General features: G+C 37.4%; 1 protein-coding gene across 1 annotated transcript; it reads left to right on the forward strand.

Annotated features, from left to right (window-relative positions):
- Positions 1-327: 327 nt before the first annotated feature.
- On the forward strand, positions 328-17,948 carry gxylt2 (glucoside xylosyltransferase 2). Its single transcript, XM_067373467.1, has 7 exons — positions 328-753; positions 9,378-9,573; positions 11,926-12,057; positions 12,158-12,409; positions 13,809-13,932; positions 15,026-15,198; positions 16,187-17,948. Exons 1-7 carry the CDS (start codon positions 485-487, stop codon positions 16,367-16,369), a joined length of 1,329 nt encoding a protein of 442 aa, XP_067229568.1. The 5' UTR covers positions 328-484; the 3' UTR covers positions 16,370-17,948.
- The last annotated feature ends 35 nt before the right edge of the window (positions 17,949-17,983 follow it).

Raw genomic sequence — 17,983 nt, forward strand, 5'->3', positions numbered from 1 at the left:
ATTGCTTTTATTTGAGAAATTAATCAGGTTAGAAGCATAAACCAATTAGCTGTCATCATACAATAATGAAGAAACAATAATGTAGTCTATAAAAATAACATTATTTTGTCAAAAACGATTGCTATTATTAGTAGTAGCCAAGTAGTAATAAAAAGTGTTAATATCCTACTGACATAATATAATATAATATAATATAATATAATATAATATAATATAATATAATATAATATAATATAATATAAAAAAGTTTCAAATCGTTTCAACCATTGTGACAGAAGTATTACAAGTGTTACGGTAAGGAGTGTAAGGTCCGCCTTCAGAGATTCATATACGTGTGTGATATCGGCGCTAAGCTGAGCAGCATCGTCTTCATCACCATCACAGTACAAATGAAGAAGTATGGCTGCACACTACAAATATGTCCCCATGTTTTAACCAGAGCCATGGTTAAAACATTTCCACGCGGACAGAGCACTTTTTCACCATGAGAATTCACGGAAAGATTGTGGCTATCGCGGTATGCTTTGGAGTTTTTCTACTTTTGTACTTTTTCGGGGGGAACGCTGCGGACGACCCGCCGCTGAAAGAAGTTGCGAAAGAAAAACATTTTCCATCCTTTAATTATGTCGAGGATATCGCACCGGCGAAAGAAGCGAAACAAAGCCCCGAAGAGCCTCAAAAAACACCGAAACTAATCCGCAAACAGCCGAAGTTGAGCAGCAGAGGAGGAGGGAATGTCATCGCAAAGACTCGGTAGGAAATTCTTCAAGTGCAGCATCATGATTAACAACCAGTTTTATCCAAAACAGACTACATAAATATGCGTTACAAGTTGTTTTCAATCCTTTTATTGAATATAATGCATGTCATGCAAATTAATATAGTATATTATAATGCATGTTTTTTTTTTTCTTCTACTGAAGTTGATACATAGGCTTCCTTTGAATCCCATTTCTGTAAAAATGATCAGTGCATTAGTTTGATTCTCAAGGGCATTTATGAGCTCGGTGTAATTTGCAGTCACTGCAAATCAATGCAAATACATGCTTTAATAACAACCCATAAATCATTGGTCTTTTTCTGGATGACAACACAGCCAATCCAACCAGACATTCTTGTCAAAAGCCTGCTGTGACAGAGATTTTAGTGCAAACTGATTGTGCAATCTTAAGTTTCTTAATGTAACAAGAAGGAAAGCATGCATGACACAATTTTTGCTCTGTTCACCTCCAGATTGCTATGCACTAATGTCTTAAATCTACGAGACCAGTGTGCATTGCGCATGCTACCACACTAAGTCCAAGAGCCCCCTTTGCGCATCTCAGCCACGATTATCTCAATTGTATTTTCATTATGGCTTTATTAAAAAGGTCACCTTGAATGCAGTTGCAGTTCCCAAAGGGTCTCAACGAAGGACAAAATCAATGATTGGTTGAGTGCACACACTCCCTTGTGACTTGAGGATGGAGTAGTTTATTCATCAAGATGATCCACCCTTTCTCAGACACAATTAAAAGGAGCTGTCACATTTAGGTGAACTGAAGATTGGTTCATTTTGTCAGTGTTTTGGTAGTGTAGAATCAATCATGTAAAGGTAGGCAAACTAGATGGATGCCTTTTTGACAGTGAAATCAATTCTGCATTGAGGATGAGTTTAATATTCACTGCTTGCCTTCTTTCAGCAAGCATATGTTATCGCCCCTCTGACAGCTTCACATAAACGCCACTAATTGCAGTTGTGAGATATCTCAACCCTTTGACCCTCCTGTTGGGTTTCCAGCAGTGATCCGTCTTCATGTCCACACCCCTGTGACTGCTCTCTGCTGATAAACCCACAATGCAAAGGGCTAATGCAGAGTGGGGAAATTTGTTAAACAGATCCACCGTACAAACAGGAGAGATCATAGGGTGTGATTTGGAAAACGCTTTATGCGTTTAATTCCTGGCTCCCTATCCATCTCCGCAGAGGAAGGGGGAGGGGCAAAGCCATCTCATCCCGTATGACCTGTTGTTTTATTTAGAAGCGATTAACTCTTCCGCACGGGTTTTTCCTTTTTAAGCGCATCCTCCAGACGTGCTTCCTGCCTCACTGTTGCAAAACAGACAAATGTGTCCCTGATGATATGTTTCATCACGTTCAGGGGGCCCGAAGGGTCTGTTTTGTCCTGAGGGTTCTAGCTAACGCAAACCTTTTGATCCCAAACCTTTTGATTTATTTATATATATATATAATATATATATATATATATTTTTTTTTTTTCAGTTTTATTGTTGTATTATAAAAAGAATAGATCACCAAAAAGTGAAAATTCCTTCATATATTTAACCTTGTGTCACTCCAAACCTGTATCAAGATATATTTAAGAATCTAGAGTGCTGCAGGGATGATGTATTTTTGTTGGACGAAACCCGGAAATGAGTTGGCATATTAGTACTTTCAGTTCCATCGTCCTGAAGTCAAGGGTTTTTTTTGTTTTTTGAATGGGTTTTTTGGTTAAATGCCTAAAATAAGGTCTGTGGTTAACACAAGCTTAAGATATTCTCATGTTTTTTTTCTGAGACATAAAATACATCAGTAAACCCCCCTTTGATTATTTAAAGCATTTTTGCTAACAAGTGGCTAAATGGGACTACAGAGGTTGTCGTGGACATTAAACAACATCATACCGAAACGGAAAAGTGCTCACATAGTCCACTTTCGCAGCCTCGTTGTGTTTATAATGGCGCTCTTGCAAACTTTTCTAAAAGCTGGCCCACACTAATGTGAGAGACCACAAACATGATGATAAAAAAAATAGATTTAACAGTTTTGTTCCTATATTGTGTGGAGTGCCACGAAGTGACCTTGACAGCACAACACACACTAACAGATTCCATTCGCAAACAACCAAAATCCCGATTGTGAACACGGGAAACTGCACAAAATCTCTCGCAATCAAACGTGACTTTTCAGTAAACAAACATGGCGGACGACTGGCAAGAAGAAATGGCTTCTGTCTTCCATCAGCTAACTTTCTGATTGGATATCGTTTCATTCCACGTGACAGTCTACAGAGTGTGTGCATGTTTGTCCTCAAGGTTCCCCTCACCCAACAGAATTTCATGATCACTGAACATGTTGAATATTTACAATTTGAGATTGGTGTGGCCCGACGTGCTTCCAAGTAGATTCAATCACTCTTAACACATCACACCACAAAATAGAAATCTGATAAAATAATCTGTAGAACCATCAAGATAATCTGAACTTCACCTAGGATTGTCGGAAAGGGAGAATTGAGCCCAAAATTGGCCTGATTATCTTGTAGTGTGTTGGGTGCCTTTTTGGGAAAATGTTTTTAAAATAAAGACAGAAAGAGCTGTCTTAATGGTGGTTCATTGTAATGACAGAATTTTCATTTTTGAGAGAACTGTTCTTTTAATATAACAAATTAAAATGACAATGAAGTAAATTTGCAGCAGTACGTTCACGTTTCTTTCACACCCTTTCCAAAAAGAACCTGCATTACTGGAAAGCTGGGTGCTCATAACACCATTCTCTGCCAGAATTGCAAACACCACCGTTTTTGCCGCACCTAGGAATAAATGTCTACTAACTGTCAAATGAATAGCTTGCTCTGTCATCTATAATACAGCTATGACTAGAGGCAACTGCTGCATGGCAGCTACATTATATAAAGCCATAAACATGTCATGGAGGAAGACTAAGAGCCCTCCATTTGTGTGTGTCTCTCTCTCTAGCCTCTTTTTTTTTATATCACATATCTCTCGATTGTCAACTGTGCCCCTTGATGAGTTGATTCCTCCTCTGCAGTCTTTATCTTCTAGCCTGAAGCAATAACACTAGCGTTTCACTTCAGGTTTTAAAGTCAAGGTGCCACTGAAAAGCTGATTCTGCCTGGACAGGCATGTAGACATTCTGAAGAGGGGGAAAAGTTCTAATAATTTTGTCGTATAGAGTGTGGTGAATAGCTATAGGAAAAGCATTGTCTGAACTCCATACACATAGCCTTGGGAGCTTGGCTTGACTCAGCCAGCATAATTGTTCTGTATATGGTTTTTTGGAGGTCTCTTTGGTGTTTTCCATTGTTTTAGGTTCTAAGTTTAGGATTAGATTAGCGACTGAAATGCGCACGATGTACAAACCACCAAAGGTTTCACAATCCAATGTGAAGTGCAGCATAATTTCGATTCGCTAACAAATATATTCATGAACCTAAAAACAAAACATTGGGGAAAAGCCTGGTTCTAAGAGGGCACTAGAGTGTGCTAAGCACCCTCAAACGAAAGCAAGAGCACCCTCAGTTGATGGTACTGACTGTAATAATATCATATTTGTAAAACGGATGTTGTAAACACAACAGTGTGTATTTGTGTTGAGCATCAAAGTTTTCTATTTACAACTAATTTTTGCAGCGTTGCGCAATGTTGCCAATCACTGTTGATTTCTTGAACACAATGGCCAATTAGAGGTGTTTTAAAGGTCCCGTTCTTCGTGATCCCATGTTTCAAACTTTAGTTAGTGTGTAATGTTGTTGTTAGAGTATAAATAAAATCTTTAAAACTTTAAAGCTCAAAGTTCAATGCCAAGCGAGATATTTTATTTAACAGAAGTCGCCTACATCGAACAGCCAGTTTGGACTACATCCCTCTACTTCCTTCTTTAATGACGTCACTAAAACAGTTTTTTGACTAACCTCCGCCCACAGGAATACACAAGAGTTGCGTTTGTAGAGTGTGTTTGTCGCCATGTCGTCGAAACGCTGTTATTTTCATCCCGCAGTCCAATCACCTTTGTTTGGCCTTCCCAGAGACACTGTACTTAGAGATCAATGGTTACAATTTATGTTTAACTCGGTTCCCGAAAATTATAATTGTGGTATCCTTACTGCAATAGTTAATGTTGGACTGCAGTGCACATAATGGGCACAAGAGGGGACTATGTTTATGTATATGTCTGTTTCCTGTATAAGGTACTCTTCTGAGTGAGTGCTAACGTTGTACATTTTCTGTTGCTGCTTGTGGAGATTAAAGAGTTCAGTCTCTCGGGAATTATTGTCTTTTGTGTTCATTCGGCACAACACCACAATAATCCACATGTAAAACTATGTGCAGCACACGTTATGGTAAGAGGCGAGACCTTTCCGGGCAAGGAGCGCTAAGCTGCTGTCGAATCACAACACAGGAACCGCTGGCACAATCAGAACTCGTTAAGTATTTCTGAAGGAGGGACTTCATAGAACAAGGAAGTCATCAGCCCGTTTTTATGACAGTGGAAACAGCGGTATACAGATAAGTAAATTATGTGAAAAATACTGTGTTTTTTTTACATGCGAAACATGAACACATGTTATATTGCACACTATAAACACAATCAAAGCTTCAAAAAACCACGGGACCTTTAAGTTGGTCAGTATTATCCTCTCACTGCTCGTAACCATTTTTCTGTGTATAATGGAGAAATGTAAATTATTTGTAAAACCGTTCTTGCTTAAATTGTTGCCCTAAATGGAATGCTTAATTTTTAAGAATGATTCTTATAAATATATTCTCTAAATATCTCATAAAAGCTAAAGGAACAGATATTCATTTTTGGATCACTTTTCAGTTGATTTCATGTTGCCTGTTAGTTTTGTTTTGTCTACAATCAATTGTATTGCTCAACGAGGAACATCAGTGTCAGCATTCACTTTTATAGGAACTCAACTTTTACTCAATAAGGAGTGCAATATTTAATTCTGCCTTGACAGTCTAAATGTTTCCAGATGTGTCCTCTCAGACTGCAAGAATTTTTATAAGATCAGAGCATGTGAACATTTCATGTTGAGTAAAAAAGGCACCGAATTCAGTAGTGTGTTTGTATGCTTCATATGTTGATCAGAAGGTAAATGCCTCTCAATCTTGGACAAATGATTGAAGAAATGAAAAGATTAAATTGTTTGATATCATTTAATCAGACCATTGATGCAATTCCTGTTGCTTAATTTGCAGTGGTGTAAACGGGGAGGTTTTTCCACAGGAAACCACAGCCTTCAAAGCAGGTTCTGCAATCTTTTGTGATACTAGTCTATAATCTATAATAGGCAGAAAAATATTTCAGGTGTGAAAATATCCCTGCTTCCCTGTTGTCAAACTCCAAGGTGTTTCCATGTTTTTCCTTTTCTTAATTTCACATCATATCAAGGTCTGTGGTTGAGTTGAAATGAGAGCAAGAGTGTTTGCACGTCCTTGGCTTAATGGAAGCTCTTTGATGTCTGTCTGAAAGGCTGCATGCTTTTCTTGCAGTATGAATTTGTTTCCTCCACCAAAGCCTTGGATAACTGGAGGACTTTTTTTTCCCAGAGGTCGTCTCTTGGGTAGAGCTTAGAGGGTTAGAGAGCTTACTTCCTTGGAGTGATGGAGACTCAACATGAATCACAAAAGCAAACGCCACACCAATAACAAATGTTGTTAGAGACAAAAGACAAAGAAATGTGTATTCAAGTGAAACACCGGGTCACTTAAGACATGACGAGCAAGAGTGCTACTCCTCTGCATGTTTAATGTCTCCTATTGTCTTCGAAGTAGGGCTGGGCAATATGGCAAAAAAAATGATCACTGTATTTTGTTCCATATTGATTAATATTTATCCCACCTTGGTTTTGAACTGACCAACGACTAATTTTGCAGACCGTCTGGGCCAGTACTCCCAGACTGTGTTTTTGCGTTCAACAGCGGTAATTTTCAATTGTTTTTCTATGTAAACACATGCTAGATCGACATCTTTTGACCGTTGTGTTTTTTGTAGCATCTCATGCATGACATAGCATTCTAAAAACGCTTAGCTTAAAGGTACACTCTGCAACTTTTGCCCCTCTAGTGGTTAAAAAACAAAACTGCATGCATTTTGCGGAAGAACATTGTTTTGATTGTGCTTTGGCTCTTTGGCTCTTAACTGTGCGGATGAATATGGTTATCCTACTGCTCATAAAACATTCACAACTAGGTTAAAACCTGTTCCTTGTTAACCTTTCTTACTCGTTGTGACAACTAACCTATGCCACTCCCACAATATACACGCGTCAAAGTAGCAGGAGTATCTTTTCTCTTTCTACGGATATGATGAGAGAAACACACAGACGAGTGATGTATGTATGCAATTTGCTGCAAAAACCATCCTGCTATATTGTTCTGAATATAAGACAACGTTTTCTTGCTTAGAAATACATCTGAAAAACGGGTTCGTCTTATGTTCAGGGTCTAGAGTTTTACATGTCAATAATACACCCACAAATAGGGCTGGACAATTAATTGAAAAGTAATCGAAACTGAAATTCAGAACCTCTAACCAATGTCGGTTATTTCATTTTTTTTAATCCTGTTAATACTTACCACTTAAAAAAATACGTGTGTAGCCACGTGACTCTGCCCCGTAGGTGAATGCAGAGTCAACACACAGAGACGGCGCGGGAACGGTGAGCCTTGCGTCTCCACTAAACTTTGTCAGTTGTATGTGTTTTAAGGTTTGCCAGTTTAAACATTCAAATGATTTAGACAATCGGATGTGTATTATTATTGAGCTACCGTGCTCGCGCCGCTGCATTGTGGCACGAACACTCATACAAACAGTAGCTGCACAAAACGTGAAGATCGCACGCACTGAGAGGAGCAGAAAGTAGTTGTCAGCGCTGTCCTGTGATTTATCCCTAAATTAGCTTAGAAACTCGACTTATTATAGCATATATTTTTCTACTTTTGAAGTAACTATTTACAACCCACAGCTTCACAATTAAAGGTGCTCTAAGCGATGTCACACGTTTTTAGGCCAAAACATTTTTTGTCACATGCAGCAAACCTCTCCTCACTATCCGCTAGCTGCCTGTCCCCTGAACACACTGAAAAAAAATGCGGTCTCTGTAGTTGCCACAAGCTCCAAAAATGGCAATAAAAACAAACTGGTGCAGCCTGGACCACGAAACATAATAAACATGCTCCAGCCAATAACCGACAAGAATGATTTTAAATGCACGTTCATGACTGTTTCAGGAAGCATGGAGGGGAGGGGGAGGAGGAGGAGGAGGAGGGAGGGTCTAGCTAGCTTCTGTTTTGTTTGACAACACTTAAAACGTCAACAGGAAGTTACTCCACCCAGGATCGCTTGGAGCACCTTTAATAGAGAGACGGTATGACTAATTCACACACGCAATCGCTCTCATTATGTAATGGTACTGTGCTAATTAATCTTTATTGGATTTACAACGAGCAGAAATCTGTAAGAAATTTTACGAACCATAGATAAAATAACTGCTGAAAGTGAGCTATGTCATGTCAGACCACTCTTTCAAATGGATAAAATATCCCACCAAACAAAATAATCATTCATTAATCCTAATCGAGGTAAAATGTTCAATTAATTGAGGTTTTGATTTTAGGTCATAATTGTCCAGCCCTACCCGCAACAATAGGTGGCGCCAACTAGGCGTAAAACACGAAATACGTAGCCTGGGTGCCAGCCCGAACCCCGCCCACAACATTTTTTGGACGGGAAGTATATTTATATTCTGACTAGAATTGAGTATGACCACGTCAGGCTACGAAATACGGTGTCTCAGAGTATAATGTTAGAAATCGCAAGCACAAAAATACAGTCTTAAAAACGCTAACAGTCAAAGGAAAGCTTACCGTCATGTTTGCGTGCCTCGCTGAGGGGACCAGATTACAAAACTACAATAAGATTTAACTTCTACTGTTAATGTAATTTTGGTAGGCTTCATGGTTTTCACTATGAGATGGATAGCCTAATTGTTATATAATTAATATGGGCTGCAGGTTATTTTTATGGTGTGCCAAAAAGTGTTTATTTTTAAATGTGATTGTTTTTACATTTTTACCACTATTTACCATACTTTCAATACAAAAAATAAAATATGCAATATAAAAATTCTTTTCAAATGACAGCATTTTCTTTCTAAAAAATTTGATCTTCAAAAAGCCTTTGTTTCAAATGGTACATCTTGAAAAAGAGGGGGTTTTCTTATAATCAGGGTCGTCTTATTCGAAACAATGTAGTTATAGGCTTACAATAGTGAATCTGACTTTCATCTCGGGTTTGTAACTACAAAAACGCATTCTTCTTATTCTTTTTTGTAATACGTTTGCCTTTGTGTGCTCTCTGATCAAGTTGTTTGCAAATCTGACTCTGACTCAGAATTGTTTACCCTTGAATCATTTAAATGAGGTTTTCAATGTGCCAGAGGAACCGTGAACAGAATAAGGAGTATTTCACGACCGTGTTGTCTCATGGTTTGACCCAGCTGATTTGTACCAGATGTTTTTGTTGTTGATGTCACGGTTTGGATGAGTTTGGATAGATTTAAGCTGTTTTTCTTTACCTCTAGGCAGAAGAATGAGGTGGGGCACCCTGTGTCAAAGGTCACACGAACAGAGGATGTCATGCACCTGGCAGTAGTGGCTTGTGGGAACCGTCTAGATGAAACGCTCAACATGGTGAAGTCAGCACTGCTCTTCAGCATAAAGAAGATTAAATTTCACATCTTTGCAGAGGAGGACTTGGCCGAGCAATTTGAAAAAGGGGTGAGAGCATGTCCCTTCATACTTTCATCTTTGCTGTGATTCTCTTAGGTTTTTTAAGTTGATTCTAATGTCTGGCTGACTGGTGACCTAATGTTTTTTCTTTTTTTTTTCATCCAACTTTAATTTCCAATGGTTTGAGTATCTTTACTTATCTAAGGCATATCTTTATTAAAAAAAAAAAAAATAGAATCGCTATGGATAACTGGCTTTCAGACAAAGTTTCATCCCATAACTATGCAGCTCTAAAAAAATTTGGCACACATTTTGGCCATAATTTTGTGGACTATTGCTTCACTCTGATTCTTTTCCTTGCAACTAAAATCTCTAAATGTAATATGCCAATATAACTAATAGTGCTGTAAATATTTGCTTTGACAACAGTTCAGTTTGATTACTGTTTTTTTTATTAAATGATGCATTGCATCCTGAAATTTTATGTTTGGCCAGTTCAGTTTATTATTTATTGTTTTGATACAATTCATAATTTTTCCAGTGCTTTGCTAAGGCTAATTAATTATTGAATACATATTTTATAGTATGTAAAAGTCTTTTTACATCCTTGGTTACTAGTTATACAATTTGCACCATAAGATTTCTCAGTGTATTTAAACAGACCTTTGATAGAACACTGACTGTCAAATGTGTCAATTTTATTGTACTGGTGGCTTTGTGGTAACCCTCAGACAATGTCAGACTAACCCTGACAACCAATCTGGTGAGAAGGGTAATGTGAGAAACCTCATGAATCTATTGATCTCTTTACCATGCTTTTAACACATTATTTGGTTTCTGGTAGAATAGTCTTTCTCCACAGTCCTAATCATTTACAATGTTTCTCACCACAGAGGGACTGTTATTGAAAATAGCACTACATTGTTTTTTACACTTAGACAGCTGATGCTTTTTGAGAGGTACCCTCTGGCCTTGAGCTGATCTTGATCTAGTCCTGCGCCGTATTGCTGAAGATAAAGGAACTGAAGGCTTTGAAGAGCGATAGAGAAGGAATGCAATGTCATGTTTGTTATTCAAAAGATTTCCTCTATTTTTCTGCAGCCTTTTCAGCAGTAGTTATTTGGCCATCAGCAGGATATTATAAACCAGTGGCTCTTAACTGATTTGTTATGACTCAAATGGGTTGAAGTTCTTTGCTGATGGGATCACAGACAGCTGGGAACCAAGTTTTTTTTGACATTCATTAGAAAAGTGCTTTCATATCTTTTGTTGTTGACATGCATCTAAATAAATGTACACAGTTGAATTTACAATAAAATATTGTCATCAAGTTAAAGGTCACTTGGTATTATAGCTAATAATAAGTAAGGGGTAATCCACGACTAGCTGTGCTTTTTTTTTTTGCTCGCATTGACAAGTTAACGCTATTATTAATGTTGGTAGCACAATATTTGACCGGAAGGGTAAAAATTACAATTATTTAAATTAGTTACACTCAGACTAATACACTGTAATACACTAATGTCATGATTCGATACAAATCAAGATGCTGAACTCAAAATATGATCCTGTCACGATATTTTAAGCCAAAATAAAGAAGAGGGTTTTATTATTAAGTTTTATAATATTATTATTTCATTATTATCAGGAGTCACAAATATTCCCCCATTGCATTATTATACATTATAAACGTAGGTTCTACATCAGAATGCTGAGTCATTATTGGCCGGCTCCTGCGTCAGCATCATGTGAACAGCGTCGGGCAATACTGAGTCGGCTTTCTGACGTAGAACCTGGAAGCACTGAACGTAAACAATGCAGGAGAATGACAGGAAGGAGATGGAATTGTTGAATAAAGTCGTTATTTTTAATTTGTTTTTGCACACAAAAAGTATTCTCGTCGCTTCATAACATTAAAGTTGAACCACTGTAGTCATGTGGACTATTTAACAATGTATTTAATACCTTTCTGGACCTCAAAAGGTGCAATGACGTTGCTGCCTATGCTATGTGTGGTTCAGATACCCCTCTGATTTCCTCAAAAATATCTTAATTTGTCTTCCGAAGATTAATGAAGGTCTTATGGGTTTGGAATGACATAAAGGTGAGTGGTTGATGACAGAAATGTAATTTTTGTGTGAACTAACCCTTTAAGACATTGAAAATGTGCCATGTCCTAGAACAAACTATAACAGTATGGGGGGGGATCACTTCAGGACTTCTGAATTATATTCTATAAATCACAATTCTTACAAAAGATACAAAATGATGCTCTTTTGAAGGATTAGTATAGGTTTCTTCTCACACTTCTCTTTGCTGACACCTGTAGGCAATAGATGTGCGGTTTACCGAAGGCTGACAGTCATGACATTGACTGATTCTTTCAATTTCTTCTCACAGTTCAGTGTGTGGCCTCAGACGGTGTCCTCCAGGTTTCACTACAGCATATATCCAATCACCTTCTCTGTGGGGAATGCAGACGAATGGAAGAAACTCTTCAAGCCATGTGCTGCCCAGAGGCTGTTTCTTCCTGTAGGTTCCTGCTGCTTAATGTTTTTTTTTCTTTTCTTCATTTGTTTGTGTTTTCCATCTCACCACAATGACTGTAACCAAGTATTTCTTCTGATATCAGGTTATCCTGAAGGACGTGGACTCGCTGTTGTACGTGGACACAGATGTTCTGTTTCTCCGCCCTATGGATGACATCTGGAAGTTTCTGAAAGCTTTCAACAGCACTCAGCTAGCTGCCATGGCCCCAGAGCACGAGATCCCAAAGATCGGCTGGTATAGCCGCTTCGCAAGGCACCCCTTTTATGGAGTCACAGGGGTCAATTCAGGGGTCATGCTAATGAACCTCACACGGATTCGTAGCACTCTGTTTAGGGTAAGGAACAATACAACTGACTTGACTTGAATTTTGATGGTTGCTTTGTAGCTCTGGTAATGGTGAAATTTCAGTGGTCCTTCCTAAATCCTTGTCCACATAGCTGTATTTTAAATTTTAAATACTATATATATATATATATATATATATATATATATATATATATATATATATATATATAATTATATCATCACCACATTATATTATCTATATTAGAGATTTTTTATTTTATCAGTATCAGTCAGTGTTGTATTTAAAGGTTTAGTTCACCCAAAAATGAAAATTCTGTCATTAATTACTCACCCTCATGTCGTTCCAAAACCATACGACTTTTGTTCATCTTCAGAACACAAATGAAGATCTTTTTGATGAAACCTGAGAGCATTCTGTCCCTTCATAGACAGCTGGAGGGACAGAAATAAAAGCCTAAATTCAATCTGTTCATCACATAAAGCAATCGTGTCCCTTCAGAAAATTTGGACTAAAACGCTCAATTCATATGGATTAGTTTTATGATCTCTTTATGAACTCTTTGAAGCAACAAAGTGGCAGTTGCATTAGCTGTCTATGGAGGGACAGAAAGCTCTTGATTTCATCAGAAAGATCTTCATTTGTGTTCCGAAGATGAACGAAAGTCTTATGGTTTTAGAATGACATGAGGGTGAGTAATTAATGACAGAATTTTAATTTTTGGGTGAACTAATCCTTTAATTGTAGATTACCTTTAAGTGAGCGTTACATAACAGCAAAGGTAATCTTTAAAAGCACTAATAATTTCCTGTTAAATGTAATCTTTGGCAAATCAATATCTTATATTTTTTTTTTAATATCTTTTTTTATTCAATTCTAGAATTTAAAAAGCCAAATATAAGTTTTTAGTTGTTTATTTTTAATTTATAATAAAACTTTTAACATCTGGCATTTATCGGTTAACTACTAAAATACTTAATAATGCAAATATATTTGATTTCATAGATTTTTGCTTTACTGTATTTTTTTGTGCTTGGTTTTTTCTAGATATTGCCAGTGTTTTCCTTATGTAGTTTATTCCTCTTGGTAGTGGGCTGAGGCATTGACGTTCGCGTGTCTTCTGAGGTTTCTTTGCACATTTAAACTCTTTTAACCTCAGGCTGTTTTTAGTAGGCAGTGATGGAAGTCTGCTGATTGCCATCCATTGAGAGAGCGAGAGAGTGGCTGACAGCAGTCTGGATTAGCATATTTCTGTAACTCAGCTAGAACTGTAATTTCCAACCCAAGCACATTTTCAAGGCTGTCTGGGGGGACAAAAAGAAAATTTCTTCTTCTGAAAAAAACCTCAATTTCCATATCAACAGCTGTCTGAGAAGTGGCTGCCAGACTCACTGTTGAGGAAAATAACCTGCCACTATTGATTTTACAGAACAGCATGATCGCCAGCGGTCTGTCATGGGAAAATCTGCTACACCCTCTCTATCAGAAATACAAGAACCACATCACATGGGGAGACCAAGACCTCCTCAACATCATCTTCCACTACAATCCAGGTACATGCGTGTTTGCTCAAATATATGCTTGATTATGATGACTATGATTAGACAACACTAGCAAAAAAGAACTATGGAACTAGTGTTTTTGGACATGTACTATGGTGTTTTTAAAGTACCATGGAGTATGTTGTAAATACAGCGGTATATATCAAAATACCTTAGTTTTAAATACAGTGGTATATATCGAAATACCTTAGTTTTAGCATGTTTTTTTTTGGACATGCTTTATATTAATACAATGTGTCATTGTAATGTCATTGTATTCTTTGAAGTACCTTGGAGTATCTTGTAAAAGCCATGGTATATCAAAATACTTTGGCTGTACCATGTTTAAGACATAATACTATGACATTTTTCAAAAGCTGGTACATACTACGGTAAATATCAAAATACCCCAGTATTACCTTTTTAAAAAAAAAAATGTAACAGTGTATATATGAAAATATCATGATATTAGCAAATGTGATTATGTGATAATGTCATTAGACAGAAATTAATGGAAAGTTTTCAGTGCATCATTTAAACTTGCAAATAAAGCGGTCTGCTTTCTTTATTTGTGTTGATTTGCACTCTAGAGTTACAGCAGTGTATTTGTGTTTTTTGCTTAAGGCTTGAATCCAAGTTGAAAAGCTGTTATTCTACATGTGAAGCCTTGCAGCTTTGTATCACGTACATGTCAACTAAACTTTACAACTCTGATTGTTATTTCTTGTGCAGAGCTTGAAGCTCTGAAAATAAAACAAAAAGACCTGATATGATACAGAACACTCTCTTTCCTCACCCTCCTGAAAGTTGTTTTTATCTGGGTTTTATGGAGATAAGACCCTTTTGTGTAGATTAACAATTCTCTTGACTGGAACAGGTATGACAGATACTGACAGGTGCAGTTATTAAAGTCTCTAAATTGGTGAGATATTTGGCAAGGGTAGTGCTTGTTTAACAACTGTAATGGAACAGGTCCAAAAGACTTGCACAACTACAAACACCAACAAATAGAAGAAAAATGATTCTCAATCTCAGCACAAGTGCTGCATATCTATGTTATTTGCAGTTTGGATAAAATGTTGAATGTTTTTGTTTGTGTCTACAGAGTGTCTGTACATATTTCCATGCCAGTGGAACTACAGGCCAGATCACTGCATGTATGGAAGCAATTGCAAAGCTGCGGAAGAGGAGGGGGTGTCTATTCTTCATGGTAACCGTGGAGTGTACCATGACGACAAGCAGCCCGCATTCAGAGTGGTGTATGATGCCATACGTGAGGTGAGCTGGCACTATCTTTTCAGGAGACCGTTATATGATAGAACTAATAGAATAGCTGTCAGATTGAAGATAATTATATATGTTATGTACTAAGGGCTGTCAAAATTAATCCTTTAATCCTTTGGCTGTGCTACAGTTACACTATGCGATCACGCTACGCTGTGTTCCCATTGAAAACAATTGAAAAAGTACGCTTGGAGCTGGAAAAAAACGCTTAGGTGGACACACGGCCTTAAAGTGACAGCAGCCTAATAAACCTGCTGCTGTCTTGTCATTAATGTTAATCAAAGAACAAAAGACAAAGAGAAAATCTCTCACTGCTCTTGACTGAATAACTTTTGTAGCTTTAATAAGGATTAATCTATATTCAATTCATAATTGATGCAGTGAAGACTGTGCAGTGTTTGATTATTCAATTTCTGTATATTTACCTGTTAGACCTACCTGAAAACCTTAAAGTACTGTTTACAAGGTTACATGGGTCAAAAACAATGAAAACACTAACTTTTTTGTGCATTTTAGCAGGGGAGATAAAAATTAACTGGCCTGAATCTATCTCTATATCTATCCATCCATCCATCCATCTGTCCTCCCACACCCACATAACAATGACAAATCAAATAATTTATTATGTCTTTTTAATTTTTCATAAGATTTTAAGCCTAAGAAATATAATCCATTTATCTTTGCTTGCTCAGACCACTTTCTAATTTTTCAGTGTGAACAAAGCAAATCCTGAGGGTGTTGAATCATAAGAGAATAAATAGAAGTGTTGTATTGTGCATTCAGAGTGCAGTCTCCTTGAATCTCTCCTTGAAGGCTAATAGCAGGAAAGCGTCTCTTCAAGAGGAAGCCTTGGTTGAGTCACGTGGGCCCCTCTGCTGTTCAGAATTCAGTCAGATATGAAATGTGGACCTTGTTCATTGTGCCTCCACAATTATACCAAAGCAGTTCCTTGAACAATTATGTATTTCATCTTCTCTTTCAGTATCCCTTTGAGGAAAACTTGTTCCAGTCTTTGTTTTACCCTCTTCAGACTAAGTTCCTAGACACAGTTAACACCCTTTGTGGAAGAATACCACAGGTGTTCCTCAAACAGATCGAGAAGACCATGAGGGCTGTTTATGAGAAAAAAGTGGTGCGCCGTGTCCGACTGCCACACGAGAAATGAGTCTGCATTTCAACAGCATAAGGAAGAGTCTCTGCCTGCTGCTTGGATCAGAGTGTTTTTGTTTTCATTGAAGATGAGCAATGCCAGAGGCAAGCTACATTTGGTCCATTAGGCCCAGTATGAGCTTCATGAGCTAGCGGAGTTGGAGATTTAAGCAGGAACAAGCAGCAGTTTTGGTCTGCTGGATGGATACAGAGAAGTAACCAAACGCATCGAGTGGCTCCAACTGTGGGTAACCAACCATGTGAATGTGAGAGAGAATATGAGAGACTCGTTGGCAAAGCTGTTTTCAGCAAATCCAAAAATATGAATTCAGAGCTGTTTATTTACAACTGTGTTGTACCATTTTTCAGCATCTAGTTTGTCTAGTATTACACAATTGGAGCATTTGTGTCTCAGTACACTTTATCTAATTCTTGTACTTAAGTGGCTGCACCAATTTGTTTGAGCATTCTGCTGCTTAATAGCATGAGATAACGCCTTGTTTTCAAGCCACAAAAATGAATGTAGCACGCAGAAACAACCAAAGAGAATTAGCCTGTCAGCCTTTAGAACTCAGTAAGATGTACATTCAGATTAAGCACAGCCTTAATGGTGGATGTTCACACTGTTTACATTGAAGATGACTTGTTAGTGAGATTAGAAAGGAGTCTGATGTTGTAATGTTTTCTTTGGGGCTGCATTTTAATATATATGTATAGAATATCAGAAGGCCTTTTTGTGAAAATTCCAATTAAGTCCGGTGTCCTGCATTTTGATATGACAAGCCTATTCTGATAGAGGTCATGAATTTGGAATTTAGGATAACCTATACCAGTTTATGAGAGCTGGCCTAAAGGTCTAAGTGTTCAAATATTTTTAGCAACGGTCAATTTTCAGAGGACACATTTTGTTGTTTTATCCTGTGCTTTGTTAGGAGTTTGAACTTCTGCCATAGTGGGATTAAATTAATGTGATCATTTAAAATAAATGTGCCGATTAGAAAGGTTTGTACATCATGACAGTATTATATAGCCTACGTAAAAATGACACTATAACAAAACAATACACAAATGTACAGTCTGCATTTAATTGCACTTTTTTAAACAAATACTGAGTTTGGAGAAAGTAAAATGCAAGATAAGTTAAAAATGGCAACAAGATTAGTTTAACAAAAGAAACTCTCTGGACCCAGTATGATCAGTTTACCCTTTTTTTTTAAACATCCTAAAATCATTTCAAGTTTGTGTAATCGCAGCCTTTTTATTTGTTGACTGTTTCTGTGTGAAAGTGCAAACATTATAAAGGGGAGATTGTGTTGTAAGTGTTTTGATGTGTGTTTTGACATGTTCATTTAGCACAATGTGCTTAATTATATGTGTGACCAGTTTCCAGCCTCCTGTCACTGGTCTGGGATCAGTGATGAGATTTATTTAACTGGAAACTCAGGAGACTATTATACATCTCATGTTATCTCTGTGTCAAGAGACGCACCAGCGATGTTCATTGTATCAAGTGTGCTTTTCTGTCTTTCTGAATGTCTTCTATTGTATGTGTTATTGTCCTTTTATACAGAAGTGTGTATGTCAGAAATGTAATAAATAAATATGCATTTAATATTAACTTGGCTCACAG

Source organism: Chanodichthys erythropterus, chromosome 21, assembly GCF_024489055.1.
Source record: "Chanodichthys erythropterus isolate Z2021 chromosome 21, ASM2448905v1, whole genome shotgun sequence".
Classification (NCBI taxonomy): Eukaryota; Metazoa; Chordata; class Actinopteri; order Cypriniformes; family Xenocyprididae; genus Chanodichthys; species Chanodichthys erythropterus.

What these genes read in the sequence shown, in the direction of transcription:
- gxylt2 (XM_067373467.1), top strand. Translation starts at nt 485, where the DNA reads ATGAGAATTCACGGAAAGATTGTGGCTATCGCGGTATGCTTTGGAGTT. An exon ending in TTCGTAGCACTCTGTTTAGG is followed by an intron (nt 12,410 to 13,808) that starts GTAAGGAACAAT and finishes TTGATTTTACAG; the next exon opens with AACAGCATGATCGCCAGCGG. An exon ending in CATCTTCCACTACAATCCAG is followed by an intron (nt 13,933 to 15,025) that starts GTACATGCGTGT and finishes TTGTGTCTACAG; the next exon opens with AGTGTCTGTACATATTTCCA.